Source organism: Polypterus senegalus, chromosome 7 (assembly GCF_016835505.1).
Source record: "Polypterus senegalus isolate Bchr_013 chromosome 7, ASM1683550v1, whole genome shotgun sequence".
Classification (NCBI taxonomy): Eukaryota; Metazoa; Chordata; class Cladistia; order Polypteriformes; family Polypteridae; genus Polypterus; species Polypterus senegalus.
Window position 1 is genome coordinate 82,181,386 of NC_053160.1, and position 23,101 is coordinate 82,204,486.

The 23,101-nt window shown below is 38.5% G+C and overlaps 1 protein-coding gene across 1 annotated transcript; it reads right to left on the minus strand.

Moving 5' to 3' along the window:
* Positions 1 to 546: 546 nt before the first annotated feature.
* fem1c (fem-1 homolog c) lies at positions 547 to 22,806 on the minus strand. The gene is made up of 2 exons (XM_039758950.1): positions 21,559 to 22,806; positions 547 to 2,040 (listed from the first exon to the last, which is right to left on the minus strand). The coding sequence occupies exons 1-2, from the start codon at positions 22,100 to 22,102 to the stop codon at positions 731 to 733; spliced, it is 1,854 nt and encodes a 617-aa protein (XP_039614884.1). The 5' UTR covers positions 22,103 to 22,806; the 3' UTR covers positions 547 to 730.
* Positions 22,807 to 23,101: the final 295 nt, after the last annotated feature.

Sequence of the window (23,101 nt, forward strand, 5' to 3'; positions counted from 1 at the left end):
ACAAACCAAAAGGGCCAGCCACAAGCAAATACTGGAGAGAAGGAGGGCATGTCACAATCTTACTCAATTTTCAAAGGGGTAAACAAAAGCACAAAATGAAAATTAAAATGTGGGAGGGGCCAGGAGCTCAATGGGTGCTGCATACGAAGGGAAAAAAAAGGGGGAACTTAAACGCAAGCACTGAACAGTCACATATTAAAGCCAGTGTGCATAGGAAAAATAATGCACTTACGGTTTTTGCAAACATACAACATACAAGATGCTTTCAAGTAGACAGTGTTAAACTGTTTTGTGCAACCACATTTAAAGGAAATAGGGCACTCCAAAGATTTAACAGAAATACAAGTTTAAGGAAAAGTCTATCACTTTAGCAACACATGTAGCAAAAGCATTAAGAAAGAAGCCTTTAGAAAGTATTTCCAAAAAGCCTATTTGCATCCTATTAAAACAAAACATATCCCAAACTGGGAACTGTTAAGATGTGTTTAAATTATTACCAATCTGGTATGGGCTACAGGGACTTGATATTTAAATAAAAAAAGGGGAGAGAATAAAAAGCACATTTACATTTGCCATGTCTTTGATATTCGTGCATTCTCATCTATGTTCAGAAACGAGTGGGAGAAACAACTTAAAACATACTAAAGACATTCTGCTCAAAACTAGAGCTATTTTAGCAAAAGCTCACATTGTCCAGTCTCCTTTTCCAAACACTTGGCTCAAAACACTGTCATCTGTGCAGTATTACAAAGGCCTCCAATTTCTGAGGGATTTGCCCTCTGTAAAAAAGGTTGTGCTTAACTATGACCCTTGCAGCCAGACACTGCAAAGTGGTGTGGTTGATGGGCTGGATCAGGTTCTTGGCCACTTCCTTCTCATCCAAAAGATCACAAGCAGTCTGCTTAAAGGAATTAGTGCTGTCAAAATGTGCACCAGATGCTATCAACAAATTCATAATGTCAGGTTGGTTGTTAAATGCAGCAACATGCAAGGGACTATTGTTGTCATCATCTCTGCAATTAACATCAGCTCCACACTCTAGCAGGATAGAAGTGACCTGAAAAGAAGGAAATTTGCAGACTGGGTATCGTCCCACACAGGTGGTGTTCCTATCCACTGCAAGGTGTAAAGGGCTATAGCCATTCTTCCCACTTGGCCGTAGTTTGAGAAACCTATAAATGGTCTCTTTCTTAAAATGATCCTGTTCATTGGTGCATGCCACCTTTTCCAGCAAACAGATTAAGTGCAAGATGATCGATAAAGCTTTGCTGAGCTGGGCTGGATCCAAGACAGTCAGGGTGTGTTTCACAGCACGTTCGATTTCCAGTACACTCTTGCACAAGATGCCCATGAGGTCATCAAAGGAAACAGATGTTCCAAGGAGTCCCTTGGCTCGATCTTGTAACATGAAGGAGAAAAGCTCTGCAAAGGAAAGCAAACTGCTAGCTGTCATTGGGCTCAAGGGGTCAAGGTTGCATTGTTGCATGTCCAAAGCATACTTCCAAAGGTTGATGCATCTCTCAAAATTGCCAGAATCTGCATACACCGCTCCTCTGTAGCGGATATAGTAGGATGTGTCTGGGTGGGATGGACCAAGGATTCTCTCTCGAATAAGCAAAGCTTGCATCCTCATCTCATCTGGATCAGCAATCAGATTATCTAGCTCATCAATACTGTTTACTTCTTTGGCATAATCATATGCCATAATCAATTGTTTTGGCTCAGGTTTAAGAAGGACATTACTGCTGTCACTGTACCTCATTTCCATGGCCCTTTTCCAATATTTTAAGGCACCAAGAAGATCCCTCTTTTTGTCCACAAATGTAGCCCCCAGCAGCTCCAGAGCATTGATTCTTTCCATTTTACTTGTCTGTGGATGTTGTGTAAGGAAGTCCACAATGTTTGTGTGACCAGTCACACTGGCAGAAAGCAGAGGTGTCATACCATAGCCATCTTTTTCCATTTTAGCAGAGTACTTCAAAAGCATTTTCATGATTTCCAGGCTCCCGGACTCTGCACAATCATGCAAAGCTGTGTTACCTGCAAAAGAGAGAGAAATGATTGATGTTTGGTATAAATTTTAGAAAAACACAGCTGAATCTTTGATTGTTGTAAAGAGTGAAAGGTGAATAGCACAGGTTTCTTTGATATGTTTAATTTTCCCAGGTGACCCCAAAATTATAAAAGAAAATACATATTCAGGAACTCATAATTGCAGTTGGATGCCCTACTGTAAACCTACCGTAGATCCCGTTATATAAGCCGAGAATTTCGTCCTAGATTTTTGGCTTGGAGCTTGGGGGTTGGTTTATACGAGTATTGTTTCAGATTCAAGATTTCCAGCGCAATGCCGGTTTTGCCGATGAATACGGAAGTAAATAATGACGAAACCACAGAGCCATCTTTCAGATGAAGAAGTAACTTTGCATGCCGGTACTTTAAATTAAAAAAAGAATTTATTCAAAAAAGTGTTTTAGTTGTTGATTTTATTAATAAAATTTATAATAAATTAAATCGGGAAGTTTAAAATGAAATTTTTTGTTTTGATTTACGATCAACATCTTGCGTTACGAAACAGATGCGGTCACGTGTATCCGTTTGTGCGATTGTAAACAAACAACCGAGAGCGTTAGTAGCGTCAGTCGGAGCCCAGATACATGTGTTTGTGGATGTAATTTCCGTCATTGCAGTGATTTACATACATACATACATACATACATACATACATACATACATACATACATACATACATACATACATAATTCATTAAGACCATGCAAGCAAGACACATAATTGCTAAGGAAGGAAGAGAAGGTAAAAGTAAGCGATCGCAATCGAAACGAAGATGGACATTGTGTGGAAATATCTCCTCCCTTACTGCAGCCCAAAGATGTCAAATTAAATGGCGAGTACAGTATGAAATTGTTTCTAGAATAGAATGCCTTTTATTGTCACTATACGCATCTACAATGAGATTAAAAGCAGCTCCTTCAGTGCGGAAAAAAGTTTTGTATAGGGCTTGTATGGTTGTTTTTTAGCCTTAGCATAACGCCGGATCTGCGGCCCCGCTTCTGCTTTCTTTCCCTCCTCCGTCTGTGTCGTCTTCTAGACCCGACAACAATCCACGGAGAGCCCGCTGGTCTCGCTATGTTGTCTGGGATGTTGTGCGTGTGATGAAAAACACTTGAAACAGATGTCTGGCTCTGGACACCGATGTCTATAAGGTTCCGAATGGTGTAGCGGATGTTAGCCAAACCGATCGTGCACAAACAAGGACAAAAAAAAAAAATAAAAAAAAAAAGTACAAAAACAACAAAAAAGTGCACTGAAAAAGAGAGGCCTGAGCTGCTGCAACCATGCGTGCTGCCGTTGCTCCTAGCTTAATCGAAGTAGGCTTGGCACTTTTTATAACTTTTTGGTTAGTACATTAGAAAAATTATTGGTGTTTTGGTAAACTATGCACATTATATTATATATCAAAAATGCCGGCAGTCTCAAATTCTTGCCGATAAACATTATAAATATACTCGGAGACACTTAAGGAAATTTAGAAAATTTTGCTTGGAGAAGGGGGTCGGCTTAAATACCGGTCATCGGCAAACACATGTAATTTAGTAGATAGAGAAGGGGTTCGGCTAATCTACCGGGTCGGCCTGTATTCCGGGATCTACGGTAATTTACAATGTGATCATGAACCTTAACTTATACACAAGACAGAGCAAAGCTAACTGAACAATCTGCAATCATTCAATAGGACAAATGTTTCAAAGCATACAGGTACTATAGGCAATTATATAGCCGGGAGTTGGGACGGAATCTAAAAATACACAACTTTCTAAAACTAAGCTTTTATATACATGCTGTACTTTTTGCAGCAAAATAACACTACTTGTGTAAAAATATACTACTGAGATTGAATGGATACTACCTGTTTTGACTGTTGAAGTCTCAGACCTAATCTAGTTTTGACTTTTACTATTTTAAATTACCCCATATATGACAAATGTGTAACAACCATCTTGCATCCACACCAGTGCTACATACCTCAAGATGAACTCAAGTATTCATTCTACACTAAAGACCTGGGCACTAGTCACTTTCTGCACTAAAGCAGACGGAAACGAATGACACCAAGTATAAATTTCTCAATTGCAAAGTGCCATATTATAATCATACACCAAACTAAGATTGTTCAGCAAATTTTTAAAACATGTTTGAAGCAAATGGAAAAAGATGTTTTTTATTATTTTTTTTTTTTAAATTGTGGCCCAACATTACTGTTCTTAGTGTCTTCAAGACCAAGACCATTATGAACGTCAGATGAGGGGGTGGAATCCCTTGTGGAGAATGGCTGCAGCCAAGCACAATTTCAGTCAACAGTCATAGTGGAGCAATGCAAATTGCGCACACTGTCCATGGTGGCCCATTGCAAGGCACTTCATTGGGAAAGGGTCACATATAGTTTGTGAATACAACGGCGAGTCATGATCCTACATGCCCCCAAAAGGCAGTAACCTCCAACCCATAGATTAAGAAACTAAGATTTAGAAATATCCCTTGCAAATCTGAACTCAAAAATGACAAGTACATTGTAGAGATGATTTCAATGCAAGTATAAAGTATTTGTAATTAATTTGACGAGTCTTTATAATAAAACTGATAAAAAGATAACTTACTCCAATTAATTAAAAATGTGGCCTTTCCGGAAGTTGGTCAACAGTATTTGGCAAAGGATGTGCTGGGGAAGTATACAGTAGCAACAGATACTTTAAAAAAGGTGTTTTTTACTCTTGGATTAAAAGTAGCAGTGGAATAAATGGAGAATATATACTAATCCTTTTCCTTGATTATTAAACAGAAACCACTTCTCACAGTAATGCTTCTCTCCCTTAACAGATATCTTAAATTTTACAATTTTGAACAATGTAGCATATCCTATTAAGACTTCCTCTCGCAAAAGAATTGTTTTGTAACCAACTGTTGGAACTAAAACTGTTGCTTGCTGGATGTGCAAGAAAGAATTGCATTGCACTCGGTACATAGGACAATGTTACCAACTATGAAATAGTTTAGGTAGCGATAAAAGTGACGTGTCCCCTGTAGCAAAGACAGTTAACCGAAATTTCAAGGGTGGTGGCTCAACCATAAGAAGAATCGGAATGAATGAATGAAAATACAGTGGCAAAAAAGTATGCAATCATGGTACAGAATACGTACGAGGGAAGTGTGACAGTCGTGAGGTCTGCAGTAGGAGTGATGGATGCATTCAAGGTAGAGGTGGGATTAAACCAGGGATCAGTCCGGAGTCCTTTCTTATTTGCAATGGTGATGGACAGGCTGACAGACGAGATTAGAGAGGAGTCCTTGTAGACTATGAGGTCAGCTGATATTGTGATCTGTAGCTAGAGTGGGGAGCAGGTTGAGGAGACCCTGGAGAGGTGAAGATATGCTCTAAAGAGGAGAGGAATGAAGGTCAGCAGGAACAAGACAGAATACGTGTGTGTGTGTAAATGAGGGGGAGGTCAGTGGAATGTTGAGGATGCAGGGAGTTGAGTTGACAAAGGTGGAGGAGTTTAAATATTTGGGATCAACAGTACAGAGTAACAAGGTTTGTTGAAGAGAGGTGAAAAAGAGTGCAGGCAGGGTGGAGAAAAGTGTCGGGAGTGATTTGTGACAGATGGGTACCAGCAAGAGTGAAAGGGAAGGGGTCTACAAGATGGTAGTGAGACCAGCAACGTTATATAGGTTGGAGACAGTGGCACAGACCAAAAAAAACAGGAGACAAAGCTGAAGGTGGCAGAGTTAAAGATGTTCAGATTTGCATTGGGTGTTACAAGGATGGACAGGATTAGAGACGAGTACAATTGAGGGTCAGCTCAGGTTGGAAAACAAAGTCAGAGGGGAAAGATTGTGTTGGTTTGGACATGTGCGGAGGAGAGATGCTGGGTATATTGGGAGAAGGAGGTGAGGGGACATGAAGGGGGTGCGAGTAACAGAGCAAGATGCAGAGGACAAGAAGATATGGTGAAAGATCATCCGCTGTGGCGACCCCTAACGGGAGCAGCTACAATAAAAGCAGCATATAAGAAGAATATAAACTTTTGTATCAGTACTTTTTCTGTATTTAAGACATTTTAAATAACCACAGAGTTATTATTCAGAAACTTTAGCAATATGTGACCAATTTAATACAACCAACTTCATCTCTATTTTCTTCCCAAAACTCTTAAGACGATTATAACTAGTGGAATCCAGAATGATTTGCTGCAGCAGCAGGTTCAGAAAGTCTATGTACTAGACAGAAGTCCAGTTCAATTCTCAATAGCTAAAACCTTCATCACAAAAACACAAACTCACAATATCCAACAGAAAAAGAAGCATCATACAAAGACAAAAGCAGTGTTAAAAAGCCAGATAATACTACAGTAAAAACTGGCTAAAAATGCATGAAACTATGGAGTGGGGAATCACATCTTCAAGTTACTAAATTCACTTATTAAATGTTTACCTTAAAATCTATATTTTTAACAAAACAAAAACCCATTAAATCAAAGGAAACATCCACGCACACAATGTACCTAATATTCTGCAGCTAGGCTTTAGGTGTGCAGTCTGTTTCCATGGAAACATAGAACAAGGACTCAAATTTCCTTGTAAAGAGTTTCATTTAAGCTTTGACCAAGTAAGATTAGTATGCTTTTAATGAACTCGGTTGATAAGGTGAAAATATGAGAGCATCATGATTGGAGGAGTGTTTTAATAGGTTGTCATGGATACACTGGGGAGGAGAATAGGTCCAAGTTCTAGTATGAAGTTAAAATAGCAACTGTTATCAGCTAGTAATAAAAAGACAGTTTCATAACAGAGGGTTTCTAATAACACATTGAGACTTTGGACCTGGCCCCATTTAAAAAGGCCAAAACACTCAGAAACAATGTAACAATCTTTATTAAAAGCACAAAAAAGGATAATTCAAATCAGATTATCAATTTCCACTCTAATTCTGGAGAGACAATTAATTGCCATAGAGAGCAACAAAGTATTCAGATTTTCATGGAAAAGTGCTTACATAGCCTACTTCACAAATTTAGCCAAATCCCTTGCTAAATTAAACCTTCTGTTAACTCATTCTAGTATGCTGTGGATTAAGAACATTTCAGCAGTGTTTAGTTTAAATTTCTAATACACTGAAAGACATGCAATTTAGCAACTTTATATTAAAGACATCAAACATCTAAAATGTATTTATCTGTCTTGTTGTTAAACTGTTTATAATACTGAAATTCTACTGAAGTCAGTAACAAAACAATTGCAGATGTGAATTAAAATCTACATCTGTTTGTGACTGTGACCAGGAATGGAATGTTTATGAAAGATTTGCGAGGAGTATTCACTAAGGGAGTAATATACGGCTGCCCAAGTCAAAAAACGTAGCAACACTAGAAAAAGCACACGGGAATGACCATGTAGATGCAAAGAGTGTCAAGGAGTGAGAGAAAGATCTGTTGCAGAGGCAACAGGTGTGTTGAGAAGAAACAGACAGACAATGGTGGTTTGGTCATGAAGCAAAAGGCAGAGAATGACCACAGCAAAGAAGGACTAAGATGAAGAACAGGAGACCCAGACTAAAGTTGTGGCTTGAGGTAGCACTAAATAAGAGAGAATAGGTCTTACTCTAAAAGATGTCTGTGGAAAAAGATTAGGGAAGCAATTGGCAAACCTAGGTAAACCCAAATTATGGTTGGTAAATTAAAATAAATAAATAAAATAAATAGTTTTGAGATTTGCTTATAGTGCTGAAAATCTCATTCAATTTCAACAACTATTTTAGTTTAGACACTACATGATATCAGAAACAAGTACTTATACTAGAAAAGACTCCCTAAAAAAAAAGCATTCCCAAATCTAGCACTACCCCTGTTTGGTGTTGGTTTGTGAAAACAGACCTACTGACGAGTTCCTTTTTTCAATCACTGTTTCAATCCTACCATAGCATATTTCTCCATTCACTATAGGTGTGAAACAGATGGGTTATGGTAGCACCTAGACAATTTCTTTCTCAACCTCATTCAGAATAGCAACATGATTTCTAGATCTGTCCAGTTGACACTTTCCAACTAGCTAACCTTATAAAAACAGTTACACAAAAGATGGTCAAAAGATTCAGCATGCCATCTTCCAAGTCTCCTACGACTGACTCACTGTCATTAAAGTCATCAACAAAAGAATGATAGTGCACCGCTACAATGTATGGAAAGTTGTTACGGCCAAAAATGTGGGTTTGCAGAAGGCGCTAGGACCTTCACATACAGCCCTGGCTATGAACCACTAAATTGCTATGTTGCGATTGTTTACACCTTGGTTGCATGTTACCTGACCAACCCCATAGGGAGAAAGTGCTCCCAACCACTAAAAAGGTTCTTTTTAAAATGAGTTTATACAATTATGGTATACATTCAAGCTTTGTGCACGCACATGACTCGCAATTTAAAGATAGAAGAAAAAAAAAAAAAAAAAGTCAATGGTGGCATTAGAGGTTATAATTAAAATGACTATGAACTATGCAATAAGAATGTACATATTCTGACTGGATTTACTGAACGAACATTTGATACTGTACTTTTCTAAAAGTTTTTCTGATTTTGAATACAGGTATTTAATATAGTCTGAACAGCGAGAACAGAACCTCTGGTTGGAGTGGGAAAAAACCTTATCACACAGGAATATGCAATACCTGACTTTTGTAAATGAATGAATGAGAGAGAGAGAGAGAGAGAGAGAGAGAGAGAGAGAGAGAGAGAGAGAGAGAGAGAGAGAGAGAGAGAGAGAGAGAGAGAGAGAGAGAGAGATTAGGAACAGATGGAACAGTGTGAGGTGTTTTTTTATGGTGGCTGGAGTGCCAATTCTGCCACCAACCCACAGGTTTTTCCCCTGCAGTTTAGAGGGCCTACAAGCAGGGCTGGATGCAGATTAATGTCATACCCAGGATGGAGCAATTGCAGGTTAAGGGTCTTGCTCAGGGGCCCAACAGAGTAGAGTCACTTCGGGTGTTTACGGGATTTGAACCGGCAACCTTCCGATTACCAGTGCAGATCCCTACCTCAGAGCCACCACTCCGCCCAGTGTACATTTTCTGACTGAATATACTGAACGATCATTTGATACTGTACAGCGAAAACAGAACCTCTGGTTTTAAGGGGGGGGGAAAGAAAATTTATCACACAGGAATATGCAATACTTGACTTTTGTAAATAAAAGGAATACCATTAAATAATTTCCTAGTTTACAGCTTCCTAAATGAGATATTTGAAAGAAGTCAATTCTACCTTTCAACCCAAATATTTTACAAAAGCTTGCCAATTTCTTTTCTCAATGTGATCCATACTTTAACAAAATAAAAACTGAATAAGAAAGATAAACAAAACTAGGGATGTTATTATGCTAAGGCATTGCAGACCCCTTTAAAAGGGAAGGATGGATACCTTCAGTTACTTTACATAAATACATTTTACATGCTAAAGAAATGTAGCAATTTACAGTACATATTTAAAGTGAGTTGGACTCGGCAGTAAATATTTACATTATTCTCTACTTTTAATGTGTTCTCTCCTTAAAGCCATCTGGTGTTGAAGCTCAGAGATGAAGATATCCAGAAGAAAGTTAAAACAGGATATAAACTGCATAAAACCATTCAGGTTTATGCCACCTTTGTCCTATCTAAATTCTCTTACTCAGATGGATTAATCTATGCTGCAAAGTGTACTACAAGGTCTGTTTTTGAGGAAATGACCTTTTATAAAAATTATATCTAAATTGAAGAAATAGTAAGACAACAAGTCAGTGCAGATTCACATCTTCAACAACTAACATCCACAAACTAAACAAGCTACCCAGAAACACATATACAGTCTAAATTGCCAGAGTTTTTCCCCAAAGAGAAAACAAACAGGGTGAACACTAATTGGCTCATCCTTTTGTCAAGATTTTCTTAACAATTTTGATATTTGCGTTTCACTGCATTCTTGTTTGCTCCCAAGCATGCTTTACAATGCAGGCAGCAATGTACACAATTAAGCAACACTATACAGTATTACATTACTTGAAGAAAAGCAGGCCTTATTAAACAAACTCATTCCCTTCCATTTAGGTCCTGCTTCAGGTTTTCCTTCTCTACTCTAAATAAATCTGGAATCATAAACTGACCATTTACTTTATTAAGAGCAATCAAAGCCAAATACTACATTCATAAGGAGTGTCCAACATTCGGACTACCTTTATGGCCTGGAATCCTTGCAGATTTTTTGTTTTTTTTCTCCGGCCATCTGGAGTTTTTTTTTTTTTGTTTTTTCTGTCCCCCCTGGCCATTGGACCTTACATGTGGCATACATTAATTAATTACATATGTTAATTAATGTTGACTTATTTTATTTTCTTACTGTGTCTCTTATTTTTCTATTCTTCATTATGTAAAGCACTTTTAGCTACATTTTTTTGTATGAAAATGTGCTATATAAATAAATGTTGTTGTTGTTTATTATGACTGACTAACTTGGGGTCTCAGTCATTGAGGGCTATTTTCACTCCAATGTATTTCCTATTCCACTGTTAATGAAACATAAGTATGTAGTGGGGCCACACAGAGGATTTTATTTGTATGTATGCATGCTGCATGATTTTTGAATGTGAACAGCATTGGTTGTGCCAATTCCCGTTTGTAAATTGGGGTCTGTGCCTTTAAACAGATTGGTCCTGTGGGATTTGTAGTTTGTATGTACTGTACCGATAAAACCGGAAGAGAAGAATTTAGCGGGACTTTTCGATTGTACCATTTTCTAATCAACTTCATCATCAGCAGCTCCTAAACCTTTTGTTAACAGGGCATTCGAAGCAGAGTGCTTGGCCACCAGAATAAGGATGTCAGTGGGTTCTTTTTCCTCCCACTCCAGTCCACTGATGCGCTCTGAGAAGACGCATGCCTCCGAAGACTATTCATTTGGACTCTGGTGGTAGGACTGAATTCACAATCCAAGTTCCAGGAAGCAGTTTATTAAAAGGAAATCTCCCATGACATCTTTCCATCTTTTAACCATTGTTTACATTTCCAGAACCACTGGACTATAATGTCATATGGGGGTTTGATCATGGTGTTTAGGACTTTTGTCATTATTTTTCTTTACCCTGTTTGTAAGTAGTTATTACAGTAAATAAGGAATATTTATATATTTGTTTGTTGGATGTGTTTAACCTATATGGGCATTTTCCTGGGGTGTTAATATTTGGGTGTCAGAGTGGAAATACTGTAGGGCTTAGGTGTTGTCCTGGTTCTATCCATCCCTTTCCTAAGTAAAACTGGTGGCAACCTCCACACTTGCTAGAAGCTGGGGTTGCACTACACGTACATGGCTTGTTAGTATTATCATTCTGTCACAACAGTCATTTCAAAAACTGTTTGTCTTTTCATGGAACCCCCATTCTAAATACTTGTGAAGCAATGCAATTTAAATTTTATTGATCTTGATTTTGCTTCTTTTCTTGTTTTTTTTATTGTGACAGATATTGCAAGAAACGCACAGATGCAAATGAGAGCCAAGTTAGACTAGTCACCATTTGGCCAGCTTTGCATCTCATTATGTTTTGGCTGCTAATTAAAGAAAAAACAAAAAAACTAAAATTGAAGTCAATTAACTTCAAGGCAACATAGTATGTTTCATTATCGTTAGTAATGGAGAAAGTCACTGGAAAGAAAACATGTAGCCACTGCCAGCCTCCAGGAACTGAGCTTGACATCTCCACAGGGTAAGACTATAGCCATAAAAGCATGCAGATTGTTCGCAAAAATTGGGTATGCTGTGGCATTCAAAAAACACTCACTTGGCAGAAAGAAGCCTACCGTTTGACAAAAACTACATTCCCAAATACCATACTAGCCACCACCAGGTTGTATCACAAACACAACGTAGAAAGTATCCATCAATTCCTGACGTTTGATATCTTCTGGCCTTACCACCTGTATGCCACAGCAAAAATCAAGGTGATACCTTTTACAGTGTTCAATTGTCTGGCTCTGATGATTATATACCAATGTACTTTTATCGTTCTGTTCTATTCTTCTTATCGGGCCACTGCTGCTGCAACCAATTAACTTGAAGGCGTTATGCATTTAGAAATGCCATTCAGCACTCCACATTTCCCCACAAAACTGTTGCAAGCAGCCGTTACTATTTAATTTATTTCCTTGCTCACTAGGCCTTTTTCCCCCTCCCTTCTTGCACTATTCTGTTTAAGTTGTGCACAAAAATCCCAAGAGGACAACTACGTCTGAACATGTCCATCACCAACAATCACATAAAGGTCAAAATTACTTAGATCAAACATCCATCTCCATCTGATATTCAGATCAACCACTTCTATGATTATGCCTGGATGTTGTGGTATATTTACAGTATACATACACAGTTGTAAAAAAAACCGGATTGGCTGCTTGGAGGAGGCGGCAATTTGTATTGATGAGCAGTAGTACCCAATAAAATAGCAAGTTAGTGTATATTACAACATGTGATTCAGTCCTAGACACCATAAAAAAGTTTTGTAACAAAACCACTACCCAGTCAGTGGCAACTGCAGAATGTTTGTATTTTAAAAATATACAGAAAAACACAATCACTATTAAGACTATTTAATCAGGAGTGCAGCCACTTCATATTTAAACTGCAGTCTAACCTACTACTTGAAGGACAGTGTCGTAGATTAATATTACACAGGAGATAACCTCTAAACACATATGTACACAGGTGCTATTACTTCATAGTGATGCATTATTCATTTGTAGGTAAGCGACTGAAAGCTGCTGCTCATCTTACATTAACAAATAAGAGTTGCTAAGCAGTGTGAAAAGTTTTGACTAAAAATCAAAATACTTCTGGAAAAGCAGGAATACCAAGGATTTAATATGTTTAATACCTCGTCCAAACAATAATTCTCTTAAATATTAACCATAATGGGAGGTTAAGCTATGATACTGGCTAAAATGGCATTGCACCCGTTTCACTCTATGTTGCAGGTAGTGTGGCTGCAAGGAGGCTCCATATCCCCATTTCATACTAAGCCTGACCAGTATTATGTGGAATGCATGACCACCAGGCGCAACCCCATCACTGGGTCTGGCTCCATAGATGAACCTCCGTAACTATAAACTATAATGTGTACCATCAGAAGGGTCGTTGTGAACCATTTTTTGACTGACCTTTCAGCCTAAACCTCTGTTGCCAAGGGAGAGTCTACCAAGAGCACAAAGCTCCAGGTGACCAAATTGAGCACATCTCAGGTACACTGGCTCTCAACCATAGCAAGGTGATGGTATGGGGTGTGTGGAGCATTATATAAATAATTTGTAGTATTCTACACATTCCCCATAGGAAGGCCACTTCAAATAATCCTCAGTGCATGAGTACTTCATTACAAAAATGGTTTGTTTTCCCCACTAAGTAAAACACGGATGGTGTCCCACAGCAACACAGTTTCAATGCATGAACACCTTCAAGGTAAATGCTCTGGAATTATAGCACTTTACATTACTTGACTGCTACTCTAAGTCATTTGACAATGGTTCTTTTAGCAATGAGATGTTAGTTATCTCAAAATAATTAATGCTACTAAGGAGCATTGGAATGAAAGTTAGACCTACAGCACTTCTTTGAGTAACAGAAATATAGCTGGCACAGGTTCACATTGTAGCTGCAGAATAGAGTATTAGGTAATTTTAGGATCTGAAGGCTCAGACAAGGCATAATACTATTAAAAAACGTGGGTTGGATTTAGAAAAAGTGTAATAACAAAAATGCATGTGTGTTTTCTGTTAAGACATTTTTCTGCATTACAAGTGACATAACAGCAAGGCCACATGAATTTGGGGGTGCTTTTGTTGAGAATGGGAAAGGAATGCCATTCATCCCTTTCTCTAGAAATATATTGTAGATTTGGGTACTAGCTTCCTAAAAGAAAAATACTACCTTGATACTGCAAAGACAAAATTAGCAACAGTGTAAAATCAAATTGATAATCCGTGGCATTTTAAACTTATTTTTTGGTGTCATTAACTAGAGGCAAAAAAAATTAAACAGCCACAAAAGACAGCCAAGTAAGGCTCAGCATCATAAACATTGTGTTTAATCATTTATGAACTGTTGGAAATGCAGGGCTGGATTTCAAAAGATTTGCAGTTTATTGAACTTTAAAACTTGTTTGAATCCAGCATTTACTTTTTATGTTTACCTCAGAACATTATTTTGAATTGAGTTTTATTTTGTAAGTTTGTTTGAAAATCCAAAGAGAATTCAATAAGTTGTTAATAAATTAATGCTGAAAATTTAAAAAAAGATGTTAATATTTAGGATCTACAAATCATGAACAAAGGCAAACATTCATCATAGCCACCCCCACTTTATTTACAAGCAATAATTTTCACTTTAGGTGAATATTAGAACAATTAATCAGCTAACTAATTATCCAAGTATTCCTTTGTTGCAGCCATAATTGTAAATATTCAGAATCAATACTTTCAGAATACTTAAAGTAAATAATTCCCTGTAAAACTTGATCACTAAGGCTGCTTGCCACTGGTTATGTTTACTGGCAAATGTGTCTTAACTACTGAATGGTCCGAGTTTAGATTACCTCGAGTATCGGTATGGTTTGCATACCAAGCCTTCCAGTACTGTAAATCTAGGCTTTCATTTCTAATCATGTCTTGGCTTATCATAGCATTTTCTCTTCCAGGAACAGAATTGCAGCGCAGCATATGGCATGTTAAAGTTGTGTCAAAACATACAGCATAATGGTTGCTACCTAAGATCGGGCACCTTTGAATTTGTAAAGAAAACAAAACTTCCTAAGAATTAGTGTTTAATAAACTGAAGACTAAATATTTTAATGACTAGATCACACTGTCCCTGTAGCCAAAGCCCTAGTGTCCAAACCTCGACCTTAAACTTGACATAACAGCCAACACTAATAATTAGATTATTTACTTTACAAAAAAGTCAGGCATGGAACAAGCAACATTTCATATATATTATCTCTCTCTCTCCTGGTTCGTCCTGCTTCCACTTCAAAACCGGTTCCACCCACACGCAACCGACACGGCATTTCTCGACAAGCTACTGAAGTACGCTTACAAAATAACGTAAACTTTGCATGTAGCGAAAATTTACTTCTCCAGCTAGATTCAATGCGAAGAACCATTAACCCCTTTGCTAAATCATACAAAAACATGCATGAAATCGCTCAGTCCAATCCAACAGCATCTGTATGAATGGTTTTCAAGGGAAACCCTAGGCAAGATTTACGACGATACAATGCTCCAACATGTCACACTGATGTTGCAGTGATTTTCATCAGAGATGACGGGGAAACGCCTGCCGAAAGGGATATTTGCATCTATCCCATAGGCAACTCCTGTAAACAGATTTCCACACTCAATATGAATTGCGATCCTATGGTTTACCCACTTTTATTCCCTTACGGAGACATTGGCCGGCACAAAGATTTACAACATGTTCCAAAGAACCGCCAAGCAAATAAGGCTTACTCAATGCCAATTTTATGTGTACAGATTATTGATGAGGAATACATCCAGCAGCAAAATATTCCAATAGTACGTCGTAGATGAGTATGTTAAAACAGAGGGCGCGCGTCTCAACTATCTCAGATTACATCATCAAGATCTGCACGTGGAACAATACAAAGGACTATCAGACGCACTGCAAGCAAAGGCTGAAAATAACGTATGTGTAGGCAAAATGATCATATTACCGTCCACATTTCCAGAAGTCCAAGATACTTGCAAAAAAACTATCAGGATGCCATGGCCATAGTACGTAAATTCGGAAAGCCTGATTTATCACTTTCACATGTAATCCTGCTTGGCTGGAAATTCTACATGCACTGTCAGATACACAAAGACCAGAGCATAGACCTGATATTGTAGTACGACTCTTTTGGATTAAGCTGCAGGAATTACTTAAGAGTTACTCTACAATAATATCTTTTTGGGGTTGTTATTGATTATATTTACATAATCGAATTTCAGAAGCGCGGCCTTCCTCAAATCCACATGCTGTTTACTCTTCACAATAATTCTAACAACCAGTCTTCAGCCACGGTCAGTTGTATTTGGCTTTTTCTAGGGTTAGATCTTTCCACTCATTATCTGTCGTCTCCGCCAAAACACCTATTCACAACTGCCTCTTTCAAGAAGAATTTTTTTTCTTCTTGATTTCTGAATTCCTTTCTCACCGTCTTCCGTTCCTATTCTTACACCGCAGTATGCTATGGCGGGCGTCGGCTAGTGTTATATAAAGAGACATCCATGCATACATCTTCCTAACCCAGTTATCCATGGCAGGGTTGCGGCAAATGGAGCCCGTCCTAGCAACCTTTGGGCACATATGCCTGGATGGCAAACCTAATTAAAAATATTAGAACATATTAAAGCTATTGATTCACTTTTGTTTTGAGATCGATCTTCTTGCAAATAGTCATGATCATAATCAAAATACAAATCAGGTTTCACGTGACAACTGTATACACTAAAAGATATTAAAAAAAAAAACACACACACACAAAGTCTAATAAAAAAGGTCCTTTATTTTGTTTATCAGACAGTATGTCCAAGTAATGCTTATTAAAAGGACATTATAGTAGTGGGCATGTACTTTTCAGTGATGTATAAATACAGTAAATAAATGAAGAGGAGGTTAGAAGCACACACTGATACAGTGTATTGCCGCACCCACCACGTGACAAACCAACTCAGGATCCAGATTCGGACCAGAGTGCAGCCATGCAACGGGCGATACCTCAGCACCACACTAAGTTCAGATGAAATGAAACAGTGCAAGGTTTTTTTTTATGGTGGCAAGTAACAGGAAAAGTATAAATTAAAAATATAGTAAATAATTAAATCATCCAATATAATTACACAAACAAGCAGGTGGGTACAGTACACAGTGCAGGGCAGGTAGGATCAGGTTACTGAGAGTTCAAAAACCTTACAGCATGGAGGAAGAAGCTGTCCCTGAAGCAAGTGGGAAAGCTCCAGCAGCACTTTTCAGAAGGTAGAAGTGCAAACAAGGGAAGAGCTGGGTGGAGATGAAGTAGTCAGCTTTCATGAGATATCTCATTGAATAGAGAGTTTGGAGCTATGGAAGGTCATGTGCATCTGACATTTCTTTGGAGGACTTTACACTCCTGGCAAGCGAGGTTACCAAACTACATTGTGACGCATCTTATCAGGATACTTTTAATACTGCAGCAGTAAAAATTCACTAGCGTTATGGTTCCCACCCCAAAGCACTTTAGCTTCCTCAGTAAAAAGAGTCTTTGCTGAGCCTCCAAGTAAGCAGATGGCACTGACACGACATTAGGCAGTAGGTGATCTGGACACCCAAGAACCTAAAGCCATTGATATAAACCTGTTAACAAGCAGATATATTCAAATATTTGCCTTCAAGTTCCAAAATTTAGTTACAAAATTCCTGGCAAACACTCATTCAGCTCTGTCACCGCTACTCTCTGGAACACTCTTTCTAGGTCTATTCATGAGGCTCCATCTGCTGACACTCAAACTGAGACTAAAAACCCATCTGTTCTATCTGGCTTTTTAAAATGCTTTTTCTTCCTTACACGCTTCACTGAAATTACCAATACCCTAACAATACACCATACTTTGTTAATCTTAAAAAAGAAACAAGTTAATTTTGCCTTTTTAATCCAATTACTACACCTCTGTTTAATTGATACAGGTCCTTTTAATACTTTCTGCATCACTATTTTGGTGTACCCCATTTTAAAGGCTGACAACTAATTTTTTTTTTAAACTCTGATAATGGTCATTTTTTAAATCTGTCAGGCATGTTTCAAATCCCTTCCTGGCATCCTTTAGTTGTACTTGCTAGATTTTATTCAGCTGCATGCCATACATTTTATTCTCCACTGTGCTAGTTTACACTTCTAACACTACTATACAAGGGTGGCTCAGACACAGGAAGCAGAGGGTGATGGTGCGAAGAACCTCATCAGAATTGGCCGATGTTAAGAATGGTGTTCCACAGGGGTTCGTTCTAAGGCCACTGCTATTTTTACACTTAATTTAGATAGGAATACAAGTAACAATCTGGTTACGTTTGCTGATGATACCAAGATAGGTGGATTAGCAGAAATTTGGAATCTGTTATATCATTACAGAAGGACCTGGATCGCATACTGGCTTGGGCAGATTTGTGGCAGATAAAATTTAATGTCAGTAGATATAAAGTATCACATTTTGGAAGTAAAAAAAGGAGTTACGAGTCAGTGGACTCTAAACTATTGACTTCCCAACAGTGTTCGGAAGCCATTAAAAAGGCAAATAGAATGTTAGGCTATATAGCTCAATGTGTGGAGTACAAGTCCAAGGAGGTTATGCTCAAGCTTTATAATGGACTGGTGGGGCCTCATCTGGATTACTGTGTGCCTTTTTGGTCTCCAGACTATAAAAGGTCCAGAGAAGAGCAACTAGGCCGATTCCAGGGCTACAGGAGATGAATTTTAGAAGAAAGATTTAGAGAGCTGAGCCTTTTCAGTTTAAGCAAAGGAAGATTAAGAGGTGACATGACTGAAGGATTTAAATATTATGAAGGGAATTAGTACAGTGGATCGAGACTTATTTTAAAATAAGATCATCAAGAACACGGGGACAGCTGGAAACTTGTTATGGGTAAATTTCACAAACATTGGTAAGTTTTTCTGAAGTTTTTTCGGAATAAGCTACCAAATAGCATCATAGACAGTAAGACTTTAAGGACTTTCAAAACTCAATTGAATGTTTTTATGGAAGAAATGTGGATAGGACTTTTGCAGGGGTGGTAGCTCCAATGATGGCATCCAAGGGTAATGTCTCACCTCTGTCATTTCAAAGGATGACTAGAAATGCATTAGAAGCTTTATTCTGAACAATTTCTCACAAGAAAGAACTAAAGTACTGCTGGACAGGTGTGTTTATGACTAGGAGGTTATTAGAAACCTTTAAGAAAGGGCAGAGAAGAAAGAGGAAAAAAGGGGGGCTGGAGGGGAGAAAATAAATCAGCCTCTTAAAAAGTTATAATTCTGTAAGTTGGTATGAACAATTCCAAAACTGCCTGATGAAGCCAAATGCTTATGGTGTTTTGGTTTATGTAATTTACCAAAAAAGGAACCTCTCACTGATCTTGTTACACCCACTATATTAAAAAAATGATTGATTAGGTTTCAGTGTTGTGCATTCATTTTCCTAATTGTTGTATATGTAGCTTTGCAGAAAAGCATTTACAAACCAGAACAGATCTCTTTAATGTTTGTACCTTATAAAGTCAATTATAAAATTTTAGCTTCAGAGTACCTGTATGGAAAAAGAAACATGTTGCAAAGTACTGTTTTAGTTCCACATCATACAGGACAGCACAATAGCATTTATATGTATTTCAGGCATCTGCATTCACCTATTCATCAGATGGGGACAGGAGTTATTGGCAATTTTCATTTGTCATCATTTGTCTCAAGAAAGAAATAGTTAAAGGGCACACCACTACAATGTATGGGATAAATGCCTAACACAGACAGATTTAACATGGATATTAGATAAGATCGGTAACCTAATCTAATAAATACAGTAGACCAAAAACAAAACTCTACATGACCAAAAAAATATGACATTTTTCCATCGGTATTAGCCATGAGTTCACTAAGCACTTGAAGTTATGCATTCTTAAAGTGGTGATCCTCAGTAGAGTAATACCGTTAAGACTCAAGTGTTAAATAAAAACCTATATATAAAGGTGCAGTACAAGCACACAATATTATGCAGTTTTTATTGATAATGTCTCAACCATGGAGGCACTGTGCAGAGATTTTGCAATTTTATTATCAGTATATTAAATTGAGCCATAATCTTCCACTGAAAAAAGGCTTTACATAATAAAAACTAAATGAACTGAAAACAGTGATTCAAACTGGTCTTATTTTCTTAATTTAAGACATGACGTTGAAGATCTTGAATAAAATATTCAGTCTAATTTTACATTGATCCACTATAAGTGTGGAAGAGCACAAGAGTATGGCTAGCAATTGAGTAGTGCCCCCTTTAGATGTGATGACTGTCTTGCACCCAACGCTACTGGAACCAGCCATCCTTGAGCCATCTTCCACAATCTTGAACAAGACTGTCAAACCTGCTCAATCTAGCATGATTTCTGTAATGCAACTGAAAAGATCTACAATTTTGGCTAACAACTTAACAGGCACAATTAAAAGAGGCATGCATGTGCTAGATCACATAAAAGCATACAAAAAAAAAATAAAATACTAGATGCAGATTATGCAGTCTAAATCAAACCTCAAATTCAATGTGCTGGCCTCTTTCTGCTTGAACTGGCTCAGCAAAAGCCCACACACCACTGCATGGGAAATGAATGGACTTATTTAAAAAAAATGTTTTTTGGTAATGTACTTTTCGACCAATTGCTGAACAAAGGATTTTTTTTTTTTTTAAACTATGGTAAAGAACTGAAAAACCATTAACATTTCTTGAATTCCACTGTCAGTTCATTTAAATCTGACATATCAAAATGTTGGAGAGGCGAAGACCTTGTTTCAAAAATGTTTTGGAATAGTTTTGAATTATGGCATCCTGTCCGGGGTGAGATCTTGTCTTGCACACTTCATCGTTTAGTTACACAAACTCAGAAAATGAGTGGGTGGAGGAAATCGTTTCGGATGCGAATGCCTGTAGTTTGAAACTGAGAAAGGCAACAAAACTCACTGCAGTACTCATTGAGCTAAGAAAGGGAAGCGAGTATACGTATGATTTCGTTTACCAAACATTGGTACAAAGAACGCACACGATATGTGGTGTTTGAACACGTTTGGACGCGTCTGCTACAAATTCCAAATGAATCAAGGTCTGTCGTGTTCTCTAGAAAAGTGTTGCAACCTTATGACGTATAAAAACCACGTATGGGAAATGCTAAGTCTTCACTTAAAAATAAATAAATAAATAAATAAATAAATAAATAAATAAATAAAAACCATTTTATGATGCCAGATCATTTTACTAGATCTAGTTAATTTTCATAAGGAGAAGTCAATTAAATCCGAATATGACCGACTGATAAGCCGCCTTTTGAGGGGTAGGATTCCACCAAATGACGTACCTGCACATCTGATGAGGACACCATAGAGAAAGAATCTATTGTTGCAAATCACCCTTGGGGATGACAATTTGGGATTAACAAAATGTACCCACTTAACCCCACCCCTTCATTCCCCTCTTTGTTCTGTCAACACCAAGATTTAGAAACTGGAAAATTTTGAGGTGGCTGCTACATTCGATCACCTGACGAACCCACTCTACCTCGGGAATGGATAAGAACACAACTTGGGATTCCCTAGTGTCACTATTACATATCACTACTCATTTCTGTACGTTGTTCACGCACACCTCCACACATCTCTTTTGAAGCTATTTCCCGGTGTAAGCGGCCTCACCTTTAACGCTCTTTCTGTTCACATCGGCTCCTTTCTCCAATAGGTACTGGGCGATTTCCCGGTGGCCTTTGTAACAAGAGATCATGAGGCAGGTGTGGCCATGCCGATTAGCTACCTCCAGGTCGGCATGGTGCTCCACCAGGTAGCGAACGATATCCAGGTGACCGTCAAAGCAGGCGGCCCGTAGAGGCGTAGAGTTGGTCAGTGTGGTGTTGTTGACCGATGCTCCGTGGTCAAGCAGTGACTGCACCACCTTAAGGTGCCCAGCCGCCGATGCCGCCCACAGCGGTGGGGCCCCTTCAATAGTCTCCCCGTCGAAATTCACCGAGCCTCCCGATTCCACAGGAGCCTGGCAGTACTCCAACAGATACTCTACCAGATCTAAGTGACCGTAACGGGCGGCCATGAGTAGCGGGGTAGCGCCGTTGGTCTTTTCGGTCATTAACTTGCACAAATCCTCGCGTGGCTTGTTCTCGAGCAGCTTCTGCAGCAGCCGCAGCTTGCCGTCCCGGGCGGCGTTGAATACCGCCGTCTTCAGATCCATGACTTAAACACACGGCACTTTGTTCCTTCAAAGCCTCATTTAATCAACGCGCCCTCCAGTCTTGAGCCAGCCAAAAACTCTATCACATTTGTTTACCCGATACATTGTGAACTCTGGGCCCTCTGAAAGCAAATAGACCGGGTTTTTACAGCAGACGGGTCTGTCGAAGGTGACCTTTGGAGGACGTGGAATGATAAAAGTTCGAAATTCACTTTTTAGTACGCCCCCCGAATTATTTCCCGTCAGTTCGTTTTCAAATACGGGCGTCTCCGGTCACTTTTCAGATTTCTTTTCCGCTTGAGCCTTCGTATTCGAAGTTCAAACCATTTCGGCCTCTTTACCATCCCGGTCTGAATAAAGGCTCACCTGGTCGTTTTAGCTGTATTATTTTTAACAAGCGCCCATAAGTACACACGTTAGGAAGTCGATCGCATTCTAATTGTTCGCAGGTTATCCGCGTCTCAGTTCCTCCTTCTTCCACCACGGCGCCCGAGTTTCCTTTTCATGCCAAATGAGTGACGTAGTAAGTTGTGCTTCTGCGCAATAACAAAAAGAGTCTTCAACTTTTTACTGTCGAACAGAAACTTTGACTGCACCAAAAATGGTTTGCTTTACAACGCGGTTTCAAACACTGTAATAAAAGTAGCGCAAACCACTACACCCTCGTATGTGCTTTCGTTTACAAGACTCCCCAGTGCGGCACCACTTTCTTTTTGCAATTCTAATATGATTTGTAACTCTGTCAAGGCGGTCCGTCGTTAGATTGACACCCGAACAATCCAATTGTGCTTGAGATTTCACAGTGAACCCATTTTACTGACCCAATCATAACATGGCTTATATGTATACATTTTTGAGGGCGTGCTTTTGTGTTATTTTCTTATATAAATTGTGAATAAGAAAAAGTGGTGTCGATTTTTTGTTCCCATTACAACAATATCATATTTTATTTTATAAACGGTACTAATCATCTTGTTTTAACATTGTTGACTACAATCA

Bases quoted from the DNA above. Each gene is read 5' to 3' on its own strand.
- fem1c (XM_039758950.1), bottom strand. From the start codon at position 22,102: ATGGATCTGAAGACGGCGGTATTCAACGCCGCCCGGGACGGCAAGCTG. The intron at 2,041-21,558 runs GTGAGGCCGCTT...TCTCTTTTGCAG, and splicing joins GAACAGAAAGAGCGTTAAAG to GTAACACAGCTTTGCATGAT.